Here is a 14,923-nt window from a genome sequence, read left to right on the forward strand (position 1 = left end):
GACTTACTTTTTAAAATTTTAATAAGGGTAATATTTTAATTTAGATTTATGTTTTTACAGAATAGGTTCAATATGCTTCTCTTTTGCAATATGATATACTTAACCTTCCCCCTATTTTTACATTTAAAAATTCTTTTTTTCAGGATTGCTAAACTGAATGTATTTGTTTGGTTTATTCAGTTTGCTAACTTTTAACATGAGTGTGTCATTTTGAAGAAGGAATCAGTCTCCCTTTCTATTTTTGTAACATTTTCTCCTCTACAGAATAATATCTTCTGTTAAGTTCTTAGATATTTACACCAAACAAACAGGCTTTAAAATTTCTACTGCACTTGTCTTTCTAGTGGACATGGTTGGCTGTACATCACTGATTTGATAGAGAAGAATGCCAAGAATAGACTAGGAGATGTTTTCCTTTCCTCTGCAACTATCAGAGGGTGTAGTTGATTGAAGCTTCTGAAGGTCCTTTTCAGATCTTCTATTCGATGGTTTTTAGCAAAGTGTCAGAGAACTGCTTTATGTTTTTTTTAATTAAGTGACTTCCTTTCTCTCTGTTAATAAGGAATCTCTGAGTGGATTTACATTGTTAGGAATATGAGGATGTAGAGAAATCCCATGGTATTACTTCCTATGCTAACTGATGGCAATTCTCTTAGAGCACTTTTCTGATCATGAATCTATATTTTAAGGAATGATTTGGCCAGTAAAATATTGAAAAATATGTATTAAAGTATACTGCATTCTATTTGGTATGAAATGATGTTTAAAACCCTGAAAAATGGAAAACCTTTTTGCTAATAATCTGGGACTATCACTCTATCAGAAATTGTGTTAACTTTATAAACTCTAAGCATTTTGGAAATGAAGTGATAGAATGGACTCAACTATTTCTATGTGCCTCAAATAATTTTACTAAAACCACTGTGTGGAGTTCTTGAAAATGTTTTGGCTGTAGTCAATAAAAGCAGTTTGAGTTTGTAATTCCATGTGGATAGAGTCAGGAGATAGCTTTATATTACGATGACTGGGCTAGTTCTTTAGAAAACTGCTTTGGGCATTGTTCCATTAGTAAATATTATATTTTTACTGAGATGTGTTCACATTCAGAGACGTTGGCAATGCCAGCATTATTGACACTCCTTTAATTGGAACAAAGGGGGACTATAATAATAAAAGAGTGACTCAAAGCATGTACACTTACCTTAGATCTTGAGTAATTTGATTAGTTGGAAGAAATAGGAACACATTTGTGTGGGAACAAAGACTTTTGGAAAGTCTAGACTATCCTGGGTTTCTTGTCATTTAAAATTTTTATGAATCTCAAAAAAGCAAGATAGTTTTTCTTTTTTTGAGAGAGTGCACGGAAGCTATTTGTACAATGAAGAAAAGTAGGAAAGTGCGAACAACACCGTTAGGCTTTTCATCATTCTATGTGCCTCTGATATGTAAATTTAACTAAAATGCATACACCTTTTTAAAGTATAATACTTGAAAGTGTAATTTCTTAATTGATGATAAATGTTTCCCTTGAGGTTTTTTTTTTTTTTTAACATAGTGGCCTTAAGGTAAATTCAAGAATGAAATGCTAGACCCTTATTCCAAGTAAATTTATTTCTCCCCACTTTATTTTTATTCTGTGCACCTTTCCAAAACCACCTTACTCAAAATTGATTGCTTTTTCTATTTCATTCTCTGATAAAGTTAATATTTAGCTAATTGTATGATTTCTGACATTTCAGTCATTTCTAACATGACAATTGTGATGATATCAGAATGAGATTAGATTTCTCCACAAGGTTTATGAGAATGGAATGTCAAATTGAAATAGAACAGAGCACAGATAATTTAAATATCAAAAGACTATAAAAATCAAAGTTGTTTAAAAAAAATTTTTTTGGGGGGGTATAGTATAGAACATTTATTCCTCAGCTGAATGTCTTTACCTTGAGAAAATCCTAATTCCTAAGAAATTCTCATAGTGATAATGTGTTTTAACCTGAATGTAACTTATCTTAATTCATAAACTATGCAGTTATACACTGTCAAACTTTTTATTTTCATAAATATTAATCTCATATTTTCCAATAATTAATTGTTCTCACAAGGATTAAGCATCCATAATCATTACACACCAAATGAAATTATTTATGGCAATCAAAGAGATAAATGATCTGCTGGTAGGCTGAGATTCATCTATAAAAAATAAAGTGTATTATTTAAAACATTTAGCTATAATCTTACTTCTTTTGTGAGGTTCAATGAGTAGTACTTGTTGAAGGAAGGAAACAATTGGCTTTATTTACCTCAGTGAAAACTGAGTTCCATAAACTTAATGTGTTCTTACCACAAATAATGATGCTTAGAACCCTTATTGCAGCTGCTGGACCCAGGAAAGCAAACAATAATGAAAATGTTTGTATGCATGCTGCTAGTCATATTGAAGATAGAGGCATACATGGAAAGAATAAGTAATGATGTTAGAAAAAAAAAATTAACTGTGTATTGTTCCATTCCAGGTGGCTGCTTCTTTGGTTGTGTTGTGGCTACTGAAAAAGTGAGTATTTTATGTCTTATTGTGAATTAAATTTTATCTGCATCAACTACTTGGGTATTATGAAATATTACAATATCCCCTGTGTTTCATTTCCCCACTGTATTTTCTAACTGAAAATACAAGTCCCAGTCATCCTTTACTTTCTGAGGGGAATGGGTTCCAGGACCCCCACAGGTGTAAAAATCTGCGAATGCTTGATTTCCTTATGTAAAATGATGTAGTATTTGCATATAACCTCTGCCTACCTTCTCATATACTTTAATTAATCTCTAGATTACTTGTAATATCTAATATAATATGTTATATAAATATCTGTTAGAAAGAATTGTCCAGGGAATAATGCCCCCCAAATCTGTATATGTTCAGTATAGATGAAATTCAAAACATGTTTTCAATCTACTGTTGGTTGAATCCATGGATATGTGACCTAAAGTTCCATAGGTCAACTGTATTTTGTGAGTATGTTTAGTTCCTGCAGCTCTTTGCCATTTCTAAAGGAATTAGTTATGTTCAACTTTTGTGACATTCAATAAAATATTTGAAACAACATTATATACTTAGTACTTTTCTCTAAATATTTTGATCTAATAGAGATCAATTATATCTATTTCGATGGTATAAAAAGCTTAATCTACTCTATTGCAATAGAAAATTTTGAGATTAAGGGTTAATCCAATAGATTATGTTTCTTTAGACACAAATTTAGTTTTTGTGTGTATTGGAAATTCCGTAGACAAGTTTGGTTGCCAAATAACATTTTCCCTTTTGTTTTACAGCAATCCTCCTCAAGATGAAGGGAATAGTACTAAAAATGCAAATAACAGCTATGCTGTGATTGTCACCAACACCAGCTTCTATTATGTTTTTTACATTTATGTGGGAATAGCTGACACTTTGCTTGCTCTGGGATTATTCAGAGGTTTGCCACTGGTGCATACACTAATCACAGTGTCAAAAATCTTACACCAAAAAATGTTACATTCTGTTCTACAAGCACCCATGTCAACCCTCAACACGTTGAAAGCAGGTACTTGACTAGGTCTACAAAATGAAATTGCTAAGCCATCATCAGAAGGGCTTGCGGCTCAGATGACTTCCCAGCAGAGCCACTGGCTTTTTCTTTTTTAAAAAATATTTTTGTAGGTGTCAATGGACCTTTATTTTTATTTATTTGTATGCAGTGCTGAGAATCAAACCCAGTGCCTCACACATGCTAGGCAAGCACTCTACCACTGAGCCACAACCCCAGTCTGAGGAACTGGCTTTTGCAGAGTGTCATCTATACTTTGTTGAGCCTCCTTATGACTGGCATGTGCATTTCTCAGATATAACAGGCAATCATATATTGTGGCTCCTGTGGCTTTCTAGATCAGACAATTAGAGTGGGTTAGTTTATTAGAATGTGATAGAACCGTAGCAGCAGCAGCAGCAGCAGCAGTCTTCTCTGACTCAGTTGTACTTTTTAAATATTTGCTCTAGTCACCTTCTAGACATCTTTAAATAGTGCTATTTCAAGAAGGAGAAGACTTGAAGGGATCAAGGAAAATGTATAATTCTTCTATTAATAAAGTTAATATTCACTTCATAGGGCAGAATAATCTAGTTTTATGTACCTGTTTAGGAATAATCACAAATTTGTTCCATTTTATTTTTTTCCAGGGTGGAAATAAAAAAATGTATTTTGAAACTATTTTTGACACCATAATAGTTAAAGTCATAGAAAGTAATGGTAGTGGAATAAAGGGCCCCCAAAATTTCAAAACTTAGGGTCATAAGGTACTTTGAAATTAATGAGTTCCATTGATTCCCCTTTAGAAAATTTCACACTTAAAGACTTAATGATTTAATAAGTTGTATTCTTACAGCCATCTGTCAAGTTCACTGTGTGTAGCACTAAGCCAGAAAGTAGATGGTACATAGATGAATAAGCCATCATCCTTAGAGGAGGACAAGCAAGAGGAGGACACAGAAATACTTGACTATGAAATGAGGAATATGTTTCAAGATTAAGATTTACGGAGTGATTTGTATCAAGACAAGAAAGATTTATTTTTTGTGGGTAACAAAATTTCAGTGTTGGTACATAGGAAGATCTTTATGTTTATTTTGAAGGCTATGGGTCACTTAAAGGCTTGCCTCCTTTGGATATACTCATTGGCATCCTATGTTTTAGCATTCTGAATTTTAGACCTAATGGGATGCTCAGTTCACTTGATCCAGTGAGTTCATTTCTTATGGAAATCTGAGACCCAGAGAATGTAGGGGATTTGCCTGAATTTCTGCCAGAATCAGAAATGGGCTATAAAATACAACGGAAAGAATAAGAGGATTGTTTGAGGCCTGGTTTGGCCCCATAAAAGTGATCATGAGCAAGTTACTCTTAAGCATTAGCTTCCTTACCTGTAGGGCAGGATAAAGAAAAATTATCTCAGAGGGTCTTGTGAGAGTGAAAGAGGACAAGTTACTTACCTATTAACAAGCCAAGATGAAATCAATGTTAGTTTCCCATCACAGTTTTCTTTTTGTAGTGTTGTTCTCTTGGGGGCTGCACTTCCCATTCTCCCTCTTCACTTTTCTGATTTCCTCTTTCCTTTACACACAACTTGTGGTTGGTTCTGCGCCTTCTTGGTTTCATATTTAAATGATCACCACTCATTTTCTTTTTCTCATTTGTCTTACTTTCCCAACTTGCATCATATAGGATGATTCCTAAACATTACTGTGTTGTTTGTATTCCTTCTTATTTATGCTCTTGAGAACTGAAATAGTAAGTTGACCTTAATATCTCTATGCCCTGTTCCTGCCCCTCCTCTGTCACCTCCTGTATTTGTATGCAAGGATTATGCTTTCTTTTAAAATCCTTCTCTCTTGCTGACTCTTGGGCCATTAGCTCCCATTCTTTCACCTAGTTATTCTCTGCAATACTTGGCAACAGCCAGTGTAAAGGGACTTGTAATTTCTCCCAGATGTGCCCTTCTGCAATTGTACATTGACCTTGATTTTCTCTGACTCCTTGTCTGATTTTTGTATGTCACTTTTGAATGACCTTAAGCCTACACAGACAAATAATAGATGCTCAGCAAAGTACATCAAATGAATGAAAATGTGAATGTGTATTTTGACAGAATATTACTATCTGAAGTATAATAAGCACCAGGATGTTTATTTTTCACAAAAAACAAACTTTCATTTTCTAGACAATGATTATAAATCCCATGGACTCTTTTTTTCAACTTTTTGTACGTTTATGGAAAGATATATGAACATGTTTAATGAATTATGCAAAAGAACATATTAATCAATAGCTATTTGTTGAGGAATTCCTACATATAAGGCTTTTAGGCTTGGGCTATGGTGATACAAAATGAATGTGGTATGATCCCATTGACCCCTAGCAGTGACAACCTAAAAAAAGAGATAAGACAGATGTGCACAAGCGACTGTGATATACAACATGCATGGAGTCCTGTGACACAGAGGTGCAGACAAGGGTGAAGAGTTTACGTGCAGCCGGAGCACACACTGAGGCTTTCTTGCAGGAGGGGAGTTCATGTGGAAACAGATTTTGACAAGCAGAGATGAGGGGAAAGGGTTTCCAGGCAGAAGGAACCAAATGGGGAAAAGAAGAGTGATAGGAAAGTGAAGAACGTGTTTATCAAGAATAGACCAGCTTGGCTGAAATAGGATATTTGGGTAGAGGAAGCTGGTGCTTGCTAGGTCACTTAAGGCCAAATTATGAAAAGCATTAAATATTAAACTAAGAATTTTGGACTTTATCCTGCAGTTAATAGTGGGTGAATGATAAAGTTCAGAATTACTTTGTTTGTAGAGTATTATGTTACATTTTATCTAATTGTTTGTTTAACTCCTCTCTAGACAATGAATTCCTCAAGGGCAGGGAGCTTGGCTTATTCACCTCTATTATCTCAGTTTCTGGCTTTGTGCCTGACACATAGTAGACACTCCATATTAACTTTTTTGATCAAAAAAAAAAAAAAAACCCAACTGATCTGACTTAATCATGTGAGTCTGGAATTCAGAAGACAGGCTGAAACTTAGATTGCCAGTAAAGAGCATAGAAAGAGAACATGGCAAAGGAGAGCCACAGAGTGGGTATGAAGAGAGAGAGAACTACCATGGATTCAGCAGAGATGTGTCAGAAAGGTAGCCTGGAGAAGTTAGAGGAGAGGAAGAGCTCTATGTTATGGAATACAGACATAAAGGAAATGGTGATAGCATATCCAGTGAATGATCTTTAAACTCAAGATTGCACAAATAAGATTGTATTTAAATAAATATTTAAATAGCTATTTAAATAACTATTAAAGACATTTGTTTTTTATCTGCATCCTACAGGAAGCTGTGTTTTATAACAGTTGAAACATAAGCCAGGCATGGTGGTACATGCCTGTAATCTCAGTGGCTCAGGAGGCTGAGACAGGAGGATTGCAAGTTCAAAGGCAGCCTCAGCAATTTAGTGAGGTCTTAAGCAATTTAGCGAGTTCCTGCTTCAGATAAAAAATAGAGAAGGGCCGGTAATGTGGCTATTAAGGTTAATCCATGGTACCCTCCCCACACCAAAAAAACCTTGGAAAGTAGGGGACAACAACTTGAACACATAGTTACTTAGAAATTGAACAAGACTAAAAGTTGAAAGTCCTTATTTTTCATACATGCCAATTCTCATATGATACCTGAATGTTTCTGCTATGATCTAAGTTTAGTATTGAATATATTGATATGCCTTTTAAAATTACTTGATTTTTGAGATATATGCTTCTTTCATATTATAGGTGGGATTCTTAATAGATTCTCCAAAGATATAGCAATTTTGGATGATCTTCTGCCTCTTACCATATTTGACTTCATTCAGGTTTGTAAAAATTTATTAATTATTATCTTTGCATGTGTCATATTGCTTTTTCAATAATTATAAAAATAAATAAATACGTTTTAGCTCAGTTTTCATTTGATTGACAGTTGAAGTCCTGCTTATTATATAAATTTTTTGAACATCAACATTCTTCAAGATAACATTACATTAGTAAATGCAGTGACAAGTCAAACCTATTTACCTGCCCCAAACCCAAGACAACCTCTAGCTGTAATAACTAACAAACAATTACCCCACCCCATTGCTGGCCACAAAACATGATATTTTTTTATATTGGCATCACTTTTTGTTGGAAGCTCACCTACCTCCAAATGGTCCATGTTGAAATGAAGTTGGATTAGCAGCCTCCATATGAACACTTTGACACAGATTAGCTAATCAGTTTCCCCAAGTGAAGAGGCAGAAGTATAGTAAGTTTCTGAACAGATGAGAGGAAAAAGAAAAAGTCATACTTCCCAAAGGCTCTCCAGGAGTGACAGATGTGAATGGGCCTGCAGGGTGGCTGGGCTGAGGCTGACTCCCTGGGGTGAGAGTCTGATGGGGTGGTGAGAGTTGAAGAAGGAAAGAGGACATGGAGATAAGAGTGACCTTACAGATACATTAGGACTCTAAAGTGACAGAACTAAGGAGTGTTATAAGCTGATACTCTTGGCTTTTGGACCAGGATTGAACATAGTTTTCTGGGCTTTCTATCTGGTTTAGTTGAAGCTCTGGAGACCAAATGCCATGGGCCTCAATGGCATTTGCTTAGGGAAGCAGTTGGAACAGAATGCTGCCCATCTGGGGATGAATTGTTCTCTATTCTTGCTCCATTCTCTGTCCCCAGTACAGTACTGCTGCATTAAAAGAACTTTAAAAAAAAAAAAAAAGATTACCATGCATGTGTGTATACATAAACAACATCGGCAGATGCAGAAAAGTCATCCTGTCAGTATGCCTTATCTGCAATGATTGCTAATCAAATACTTTTACTGTTCCAAGTGACCTTTTGCATTTTGGATTTCCTTCAGTTGCTATGTTTACAGATATAACTCAACAGCACCTGCTGGAATGTTTTAATCCATTTTTTAATTCAGGCATTCAAAGGAATGTTCCTGTGTCTTTCTTTAAAATGCTGGACATTTGTTCCTCATTCGAGAAGTGCAAATCACTGGTGCCAAATATAATCTTATTAAATGAGGTACAGATTGGAATGAATATCTTGGCCTGATTGCAAATGTGTTCATGAATGGTGCATGGTGCCTTCTGGATAGTTATTTTTCTACTTCTGTGGTTTACTGGGCATCTTCTAAATCAGTTTGAGGCCACAAAAATCCTCTGGGAGAGCTAATTTTTAAATATTTATTTTATAAATTAACATTGACATATGTGATAAATCTCAACTCCTTTCTTTCATGTCAGTTTGAATAATTTTGGCTCAAATTCTAATGCTGTTGAGCTTCATTTGCTATTCCTTCACAAGTGGTTAGCCAGAGCTCTTTCATTCCCCCACATTTTTTATAGGTGCATCGTAATTATACAATATCATAGGATTTGTTACTATATATTCATGTCTACAGATAATATAACAATATAATTTGTCCAGTGTCACTCCCAAGAACTCCCTCCACCCTCCCCCTCCCCCATTCCTTGGTTCCTTTCCTCTACTGTTCTCCCTTTGATTTTCATGAGATTCCCTCTCCTTTTCTTCTCCTTTTTCCTTGCTAGCTCCTGCATATGAGGAGAAATATGACTCTTGACCTTCTGAGTTCGACTTATTTCAGTTAACATAATGGTCGCTAGTTAGGTGGAGCTCTTTTATTGTAATTTACCAATTTTATTTAAAATGAAAGATGTCCATTATGGAAATTATGGAAAGATATAACAATCTAAATGCAGTAAAACTTTAATTTTTATTTTGTTAAATAATTTATCATAGGGGTTCCCTTATGTTGAGAGTGTCTCTGATTTACAGTTCATTATGTTTAAATAAAAATCATTCTGTTCACAATATTTTAGGAATAGATCTGGTGCACAAAATAAAGCATAGCTGTTAAATACCTTTCTCAAAAAGAAATCCCTTAACATCTCATCACTCTGTTTCTTAACTTTTGTTGATGTTCTGACAAAGCTGCTTCTGGATTAAAATGCTGTATAATGAAAATGGAAGATCTATCGTTATCAGTGTTTTACCTTGAACAGGCACTGAATCTTTTTATTTACTTATTAAAATTTTTTTAGTTGTCACTGGACCTTTACTTTATTTATTTATATGTGGTGCTGAGGATTGAACCCAGTGCCTCACACATGCTAGGCAAGTGCTCTACCTCTGACCCACAACCCCAGCCCCATGCACTGAATCTTGAAGGGTCTAAGTTTTGTCACCTTAAATTAAACCTGATGATGGTCCCTTTCAATTCTAAAGCTATATGGCTCAGACTGGCTTGCTGGAATTGTTAGTTCCTCTTTAAAGGTTTTGTAAAACTCTGCTGTATACCCATCCGGTCCTGGGCTTTTCTTAGTTGGTAGTCTTTTGATGGTTTCTTCTATTTCCTCTATTGTTATTGGTCTGTTTAGGTTGTCTACGTCCTCCTGACTCAGTCTTGGCAGATCATAAGACTTAAGGAATTTATCTATGCCTTCACTATCTTCTATTTTATTGGAGTATAAGGATTCAAAATAATTTCTGATTATCATCTGTATTTCTGAAGTGTCTGTTGTGATATTGCCTTTTTCATCCCGTATAACCCTGAGGATCGCCTTCCATTTCCATGCAATTTCCCTTCTCACTCCCTTTCCCTCCCACCTCTCATCCCTATTTAATGTAAATCTTATTCTCAAGCTCTTCGTCCCTGCCCTGTCCTTGTTTACTCCCCTTATATCAAAGGAGTCATTTGGTATTTGTTTTTTAAAGATTGACTAGCTTCACTTAGCATAATCTGCTCTAATGCCATCCATTTCCCTCCAAATTCTATGATTTTGTCGTTTCTTAATGCAGAGTAATACTCCATAGTATATAAATGCCACATTTTTTTTATCCATTCATCTATTGAAGGGCATCTAGGCTGGTTCCACAGTCTTGCTATCGTGAATTGAGCTGCTATGAACATCGATGTAGCAGTGTCCCTGTAGCATGCTCTTGTTAGGGCTTTAGGGAATAGACCGAGAAGGGGAATAGCTGGGTCAAATGGTGGTTCCATTCCCAGCTTTCCAAGAAATCTCCATACTGCTTTCCAAATTGGCTGCACCAATTTGCAGTCCCACCAGCAATGAACAAGAGTGCCCTTTTCCCCGCATCCTCTCCAGCACTTATTGTATGCTAGTAATTTGGGTTCTCTCTCTTCTTCTCTTCGTTAGCATGGCTAAGGGTCTGTCAATTTTATTTATTTTTTCAAAAAACCAACTTTTAGTTTTGTCGATTTTTTCAATTGTTTCTTTTGTTTCAATTTCATTAATTTCAGCTCTGATTTTAATTATTTCTTGCCTTCTACTTCTTTTGCTGTTGATTTGCTCTTCTTTTTCTAGGATTTTGAGATGGCTGCCAGTCTTACTGGAGTGAGATGGTATCTTAGGGTAGTTTTGATTTGCATTTCTCTGACTGCTAGCGATGGTGAGCATTTTTTCATGTACTTATTGATTGATTGTATGTCCTCCTCTGAGAAGTGTCTGTTCAGGTCCTTTGCCCATTTATTGATTGGGTTATTTGTTATCTTATTGTCTAATTTTTTGAGTTCTTTGTATATTCTGGTTATTAGGGCTCTATCTGAAGTGTGTGGAGTAAAGATTTGTTCCCAGGATGTAGGCTCCCTGTTTATCTCTCTTATTGTTTCTTTTGCTGAGAAAAAACTTTTTAGTTTGAGTAAGTCCCATTTGTTGATTCTATTTGTTAACTCTAGCGCTATGGGTGTCCTATTGAGGAATTTGGAGCCCGATCCCACAGCGTGTAGATCATAACCAACTTTTTCTTCTATCAGATGCCGTGTCTCTGATTTAATATCAAGCTCCTTGATCCATTTTGAGTTAACTTTTGTGCACGGCGAGAGATAGGGATTCAGATTCATTTTGGTGCAAATGGATTTCCAGTTTTCCCAGCACCATTTGTTGAAGATGCTATCCTTCCTCCATTGCATGCTTTTAGCCCCTTTATCAAAAATAAGAGGCATGAATATTTTAAAGTACTCATTTAAATACAATTTAAAATTCTGTTCTCAGCCTTAAAACTTTAAGAACTCTTGATTTCTTCTTTCTTATCTAGTATAAGGCTATGCACTGGGTCCTGCTATTCTGATCTCTGCAACCAGTCTTTCACATCTTTGCCCATTCCTCTATTCATTTTATTGCTCCCCATCAATCTGTTGCTTAGAATATATAATATATGAATTAGATGCCAAATCAGGTGTTCATTGCATGGTTTTTTTTTTTTTTTTTTTTGGCTCACAGTTTTAGAGTTTGCAGTCCATGATCAGTTGACTCAGTCGATTTTAGACCTGTGAGGCAGCAAAGTGTGATGGAACAAAATCTCTTACCTTATGACCAGGAGCTAAAAAGAGAGAAAGGGTTTGGAGTTCCACTATCCGCTTCAAGGCTACAACTCCTGGTGACACATCTTTAAAGTTGCTGACACCTCCCAATAGTCCCAAGCTGGGGACAGCCTTTAACACTGAGGCCTTTGGAAACATTTAAGATCCAAACTATAGCACCACCTGTTCTATGTTAAGATAGTTACAATTGTGTTTCTAAGGATCTCTGCCATCTTAGCTTTCATTAAAAATGAAATAATGCTTTCAATAGAAAATAAGACTAGTGTGTTTCTTATACCAGCAGAATCACTTTCCCACCCAATGTTTAAGGAAAACCTCACCAAAGTGGCATTGTATGGTAAAAATGGCATAAGTCAAAATTAACACAGAGCAATTTACGACTGCCAATAGCAAATAAGAGACCCTGATCCTGATGGAGTAGCTGACCATTCCTGATATCACCAATGCAACAGCAATTGATTTTAGGCATGCTGATATTTAATGTGATGATCCATTTAAATTAAATCATATTCCTGCCTTAACCATACTTGGAACTTAGTGTTTGTTTTTTTTCCAAGAGCTCCTATTTTTTTTAGAAATAGTTGACCCAGGTTTGAAAAACTGTGATTTGTCATTGATGAAATGATTTGCCATTGATGAACTGTCTTGCCACATAGTAATTGGGGGTACTTGGGGCTTTCCCATTGTTCTGGTGGCATCTGTAGGCCAGAAAGAGAATATGGAAGATTCTGTTTAAGATTTACTCCATTAAGTCATAATGTACCTAGGTCAATAACAGTAAAAATTTATTCAAGAACTTGTTGAATGATAGGTGGCTGGCATTTCTGCCATTGATGATTGGAGATTTAAGGTCCTTGAAATATGATCATTTGAAGTTTCTGATAAAAATAGCAACCCATTCAAAGACTTATTCTACTCCCCATCCTTGCCCCATTTATACTACTATACGTTCCTCTGAACCAGTTGGAAAAATACACGTTTTCATGGAAACTTGGAAAACTGGCCTTCTGAGTAGTATGTGAATGTTATAATGGGTTTGTTTTTAATTCTTATTATAGACAGATACTGTATTCAAATGGTTATTGTGTAGTAAATATTAGCAGACTTTTATCTTTTAAAAAATATATTTGATGTCCTGTAGAACTGTAGAATTTAAGTCTTTATCCTGAAGAAAGCAATCTGGCATATCTGTTTCTGAGATTACCAACAGTGTTCAAATTTTGGGTAATAAGAAGAGATGCCTCTGATGGATGGGCTCAAGTGAAGTGCAGAATTCATTTTGGCAACACCTGATATAGAAAAAAAATGATCTCATTTCACATTAAATTAGCCATTTTCTCAAAATCTTTTATTGAGCTGTTAGAGTGTCCAATTATTTCAAGAATGGAAAGAAGAGAGTTGGGGAGAAGAGTGAAATTTAAAAGATGATGTCTTTCAATATTAAACAGGAGAAAACTAGGCTCAGAGATGTTAGATGACTTAACCTATATTTAAGACAGATATTTCTCACTCAAAAGATTTCAAGACAAGTTCTTAATTTTCCAAAATTATCTCAACAAACCAGGCATGGTGGTACATGCTTATAATCCCAGAAACTCAGGAGGCTGAGGCAGGAGGACTGCCATTTCAAAGCCAGCCTCCACAACTTAGTGAGGCCCTAAGCAACTTAACAAGACCCTATCTCAAAATAAAAGAAATAAAACATAAAAAGGGCTGGGGATGTGGCTTAGTGATTAAGTGTCCCTGGGTTCAATCCCTGGTACCTAAATAAATAAATAAAATTTTAAAATGTACATTTAGACTAAAATTATTTCGGAATAGGTTATTTTTTAAAAGACCAAGCTAAAAAATATATTCATTTAAAATTTACTTATTGTACTCTATTTCAAATTTGTCTGGCAAGTGGGTGTATCCAAGAGATCATAGAACAACACCATGTTTCTAAAGCTTCAAAAAGGTCACTTCCAGAATCCTAAACATTTTAAATTCTTTTCATAGAACGTAGAAGAAAAAAGTATACTTTGAGATAGCTGTCTTCCCTACAATAGGGACACACCTGCCCCTTATTAAGAAGAATAAGAAGAGTTCAGGTCGCATGTAAGTCACTGAGCTGGGTGTGGTGGCACGTGCCTGTAATTCCAGTGACTTGGAAGGCTGAGGCAGGAGGATAACAAGTTTGAGGCCAGCCTTGGAGACTTAGTGAGACCCTGTCTCAAAATAAAAAGGGATGGGGATATAGCTCAGAGGTAAAGCACCCCTGGGTTCAATCAATCCCCAGAATCAATACATACATACATACATACATGCATACAAACAAGAGAAAATAAAGGAAAAAAGTAAAGAAGAAAAAAGAAGAAATCTCTGGCATGTGTTGTTCACTTTACAACATGGAAATGTTTGCTCATGGAGTATCTTCTTTGATCCTACAGTTGTTACTAATTGTGATTGGAGCTGTGGCCGTGGTCTCTGTTTTACAACCCTACATCTTCCTAGCAACAGTGCCAGTGATAGCGGCTTTTATTATGTTGAGGGCATATTTCCTACGAACTTCACAACAACTCAAACAACTGGAGTCTGAAGGTATGACAGTGCTCCCCTTGGGAGAAAACCAAAAGAACATTTGGGAATTCTCCATTGTTAATCTACATTGCAGAAAAAAAAAAAAAAAAGAATCCTGCTCTTAAACTCTTACATCATATAACAATGATTTTTTTTTGGAAATATATATTTAGGAAGAAAACTACATCACACATAAATTATTTTTGCCAACTCATGACTTTATTTTGGTTTTGAAACAAGCATATAGTCTGGCCAGAGTTGGTGCCTAAGACAGTCATTCATAATTTACTTGTATCATTTAAATTTTAAAAACTTCAAAAAGGTTACTACAGACTTTCATAGAACCTAGAGAAAACAAAACATTTTCTCAGAAACAATGCCCAAAGGTAGCCAAGA

The 14,923-nt window shown here is 35.5% G+C and overlaps 1 protein-coding gene across 1 annotated transcript in view; it reads left to right on the plus strand.

The window, feature by feature from the left end:
• The window catches only part of Cftr (CF transmembrane conductance regulator), a 155,923-nt gene that overhangs the window by 94,738 nt on the left and 46,262 nt on the right, over window positions 1–14,923 (plus strand). The window contains exons 16-19 of the mRNA XM_077796424.1: window positions 2,517–2,554; window positions 3,331–3,581; window positions 7,348–7,427; window positions 14,398–14,548. Of these exons, the coding sequence (XP_077652550.1) occupies window positions 2,517–2,554; window positions 3,331–3,581; window positions 7,348–7,427; window positions 14,398–14,548 (520 nt within the window). The remainder of the gene's footprint in view (window positions 1–2,516; window positions 2,555–3,330; window positions 3,582–7,347; window positions 7,428–14,397; window positions 14,549–14,923) is intronic.

The sequence above is a fragment of the Urocitellus parryii genome, chromosome 3, assembly GCF_045843805.1.
Source record: "Urocitellus parryii isolate mUroPar1 chromosome 3, mUroPar1.hap1, whole genome shotgun sequence".
Taxonomy (NCBI): Eukaryota; Metazoa; Chordata; class Mammalia; order Rodentia; family Sciuridae; genus Urocitellus; species Urocitellus parryii.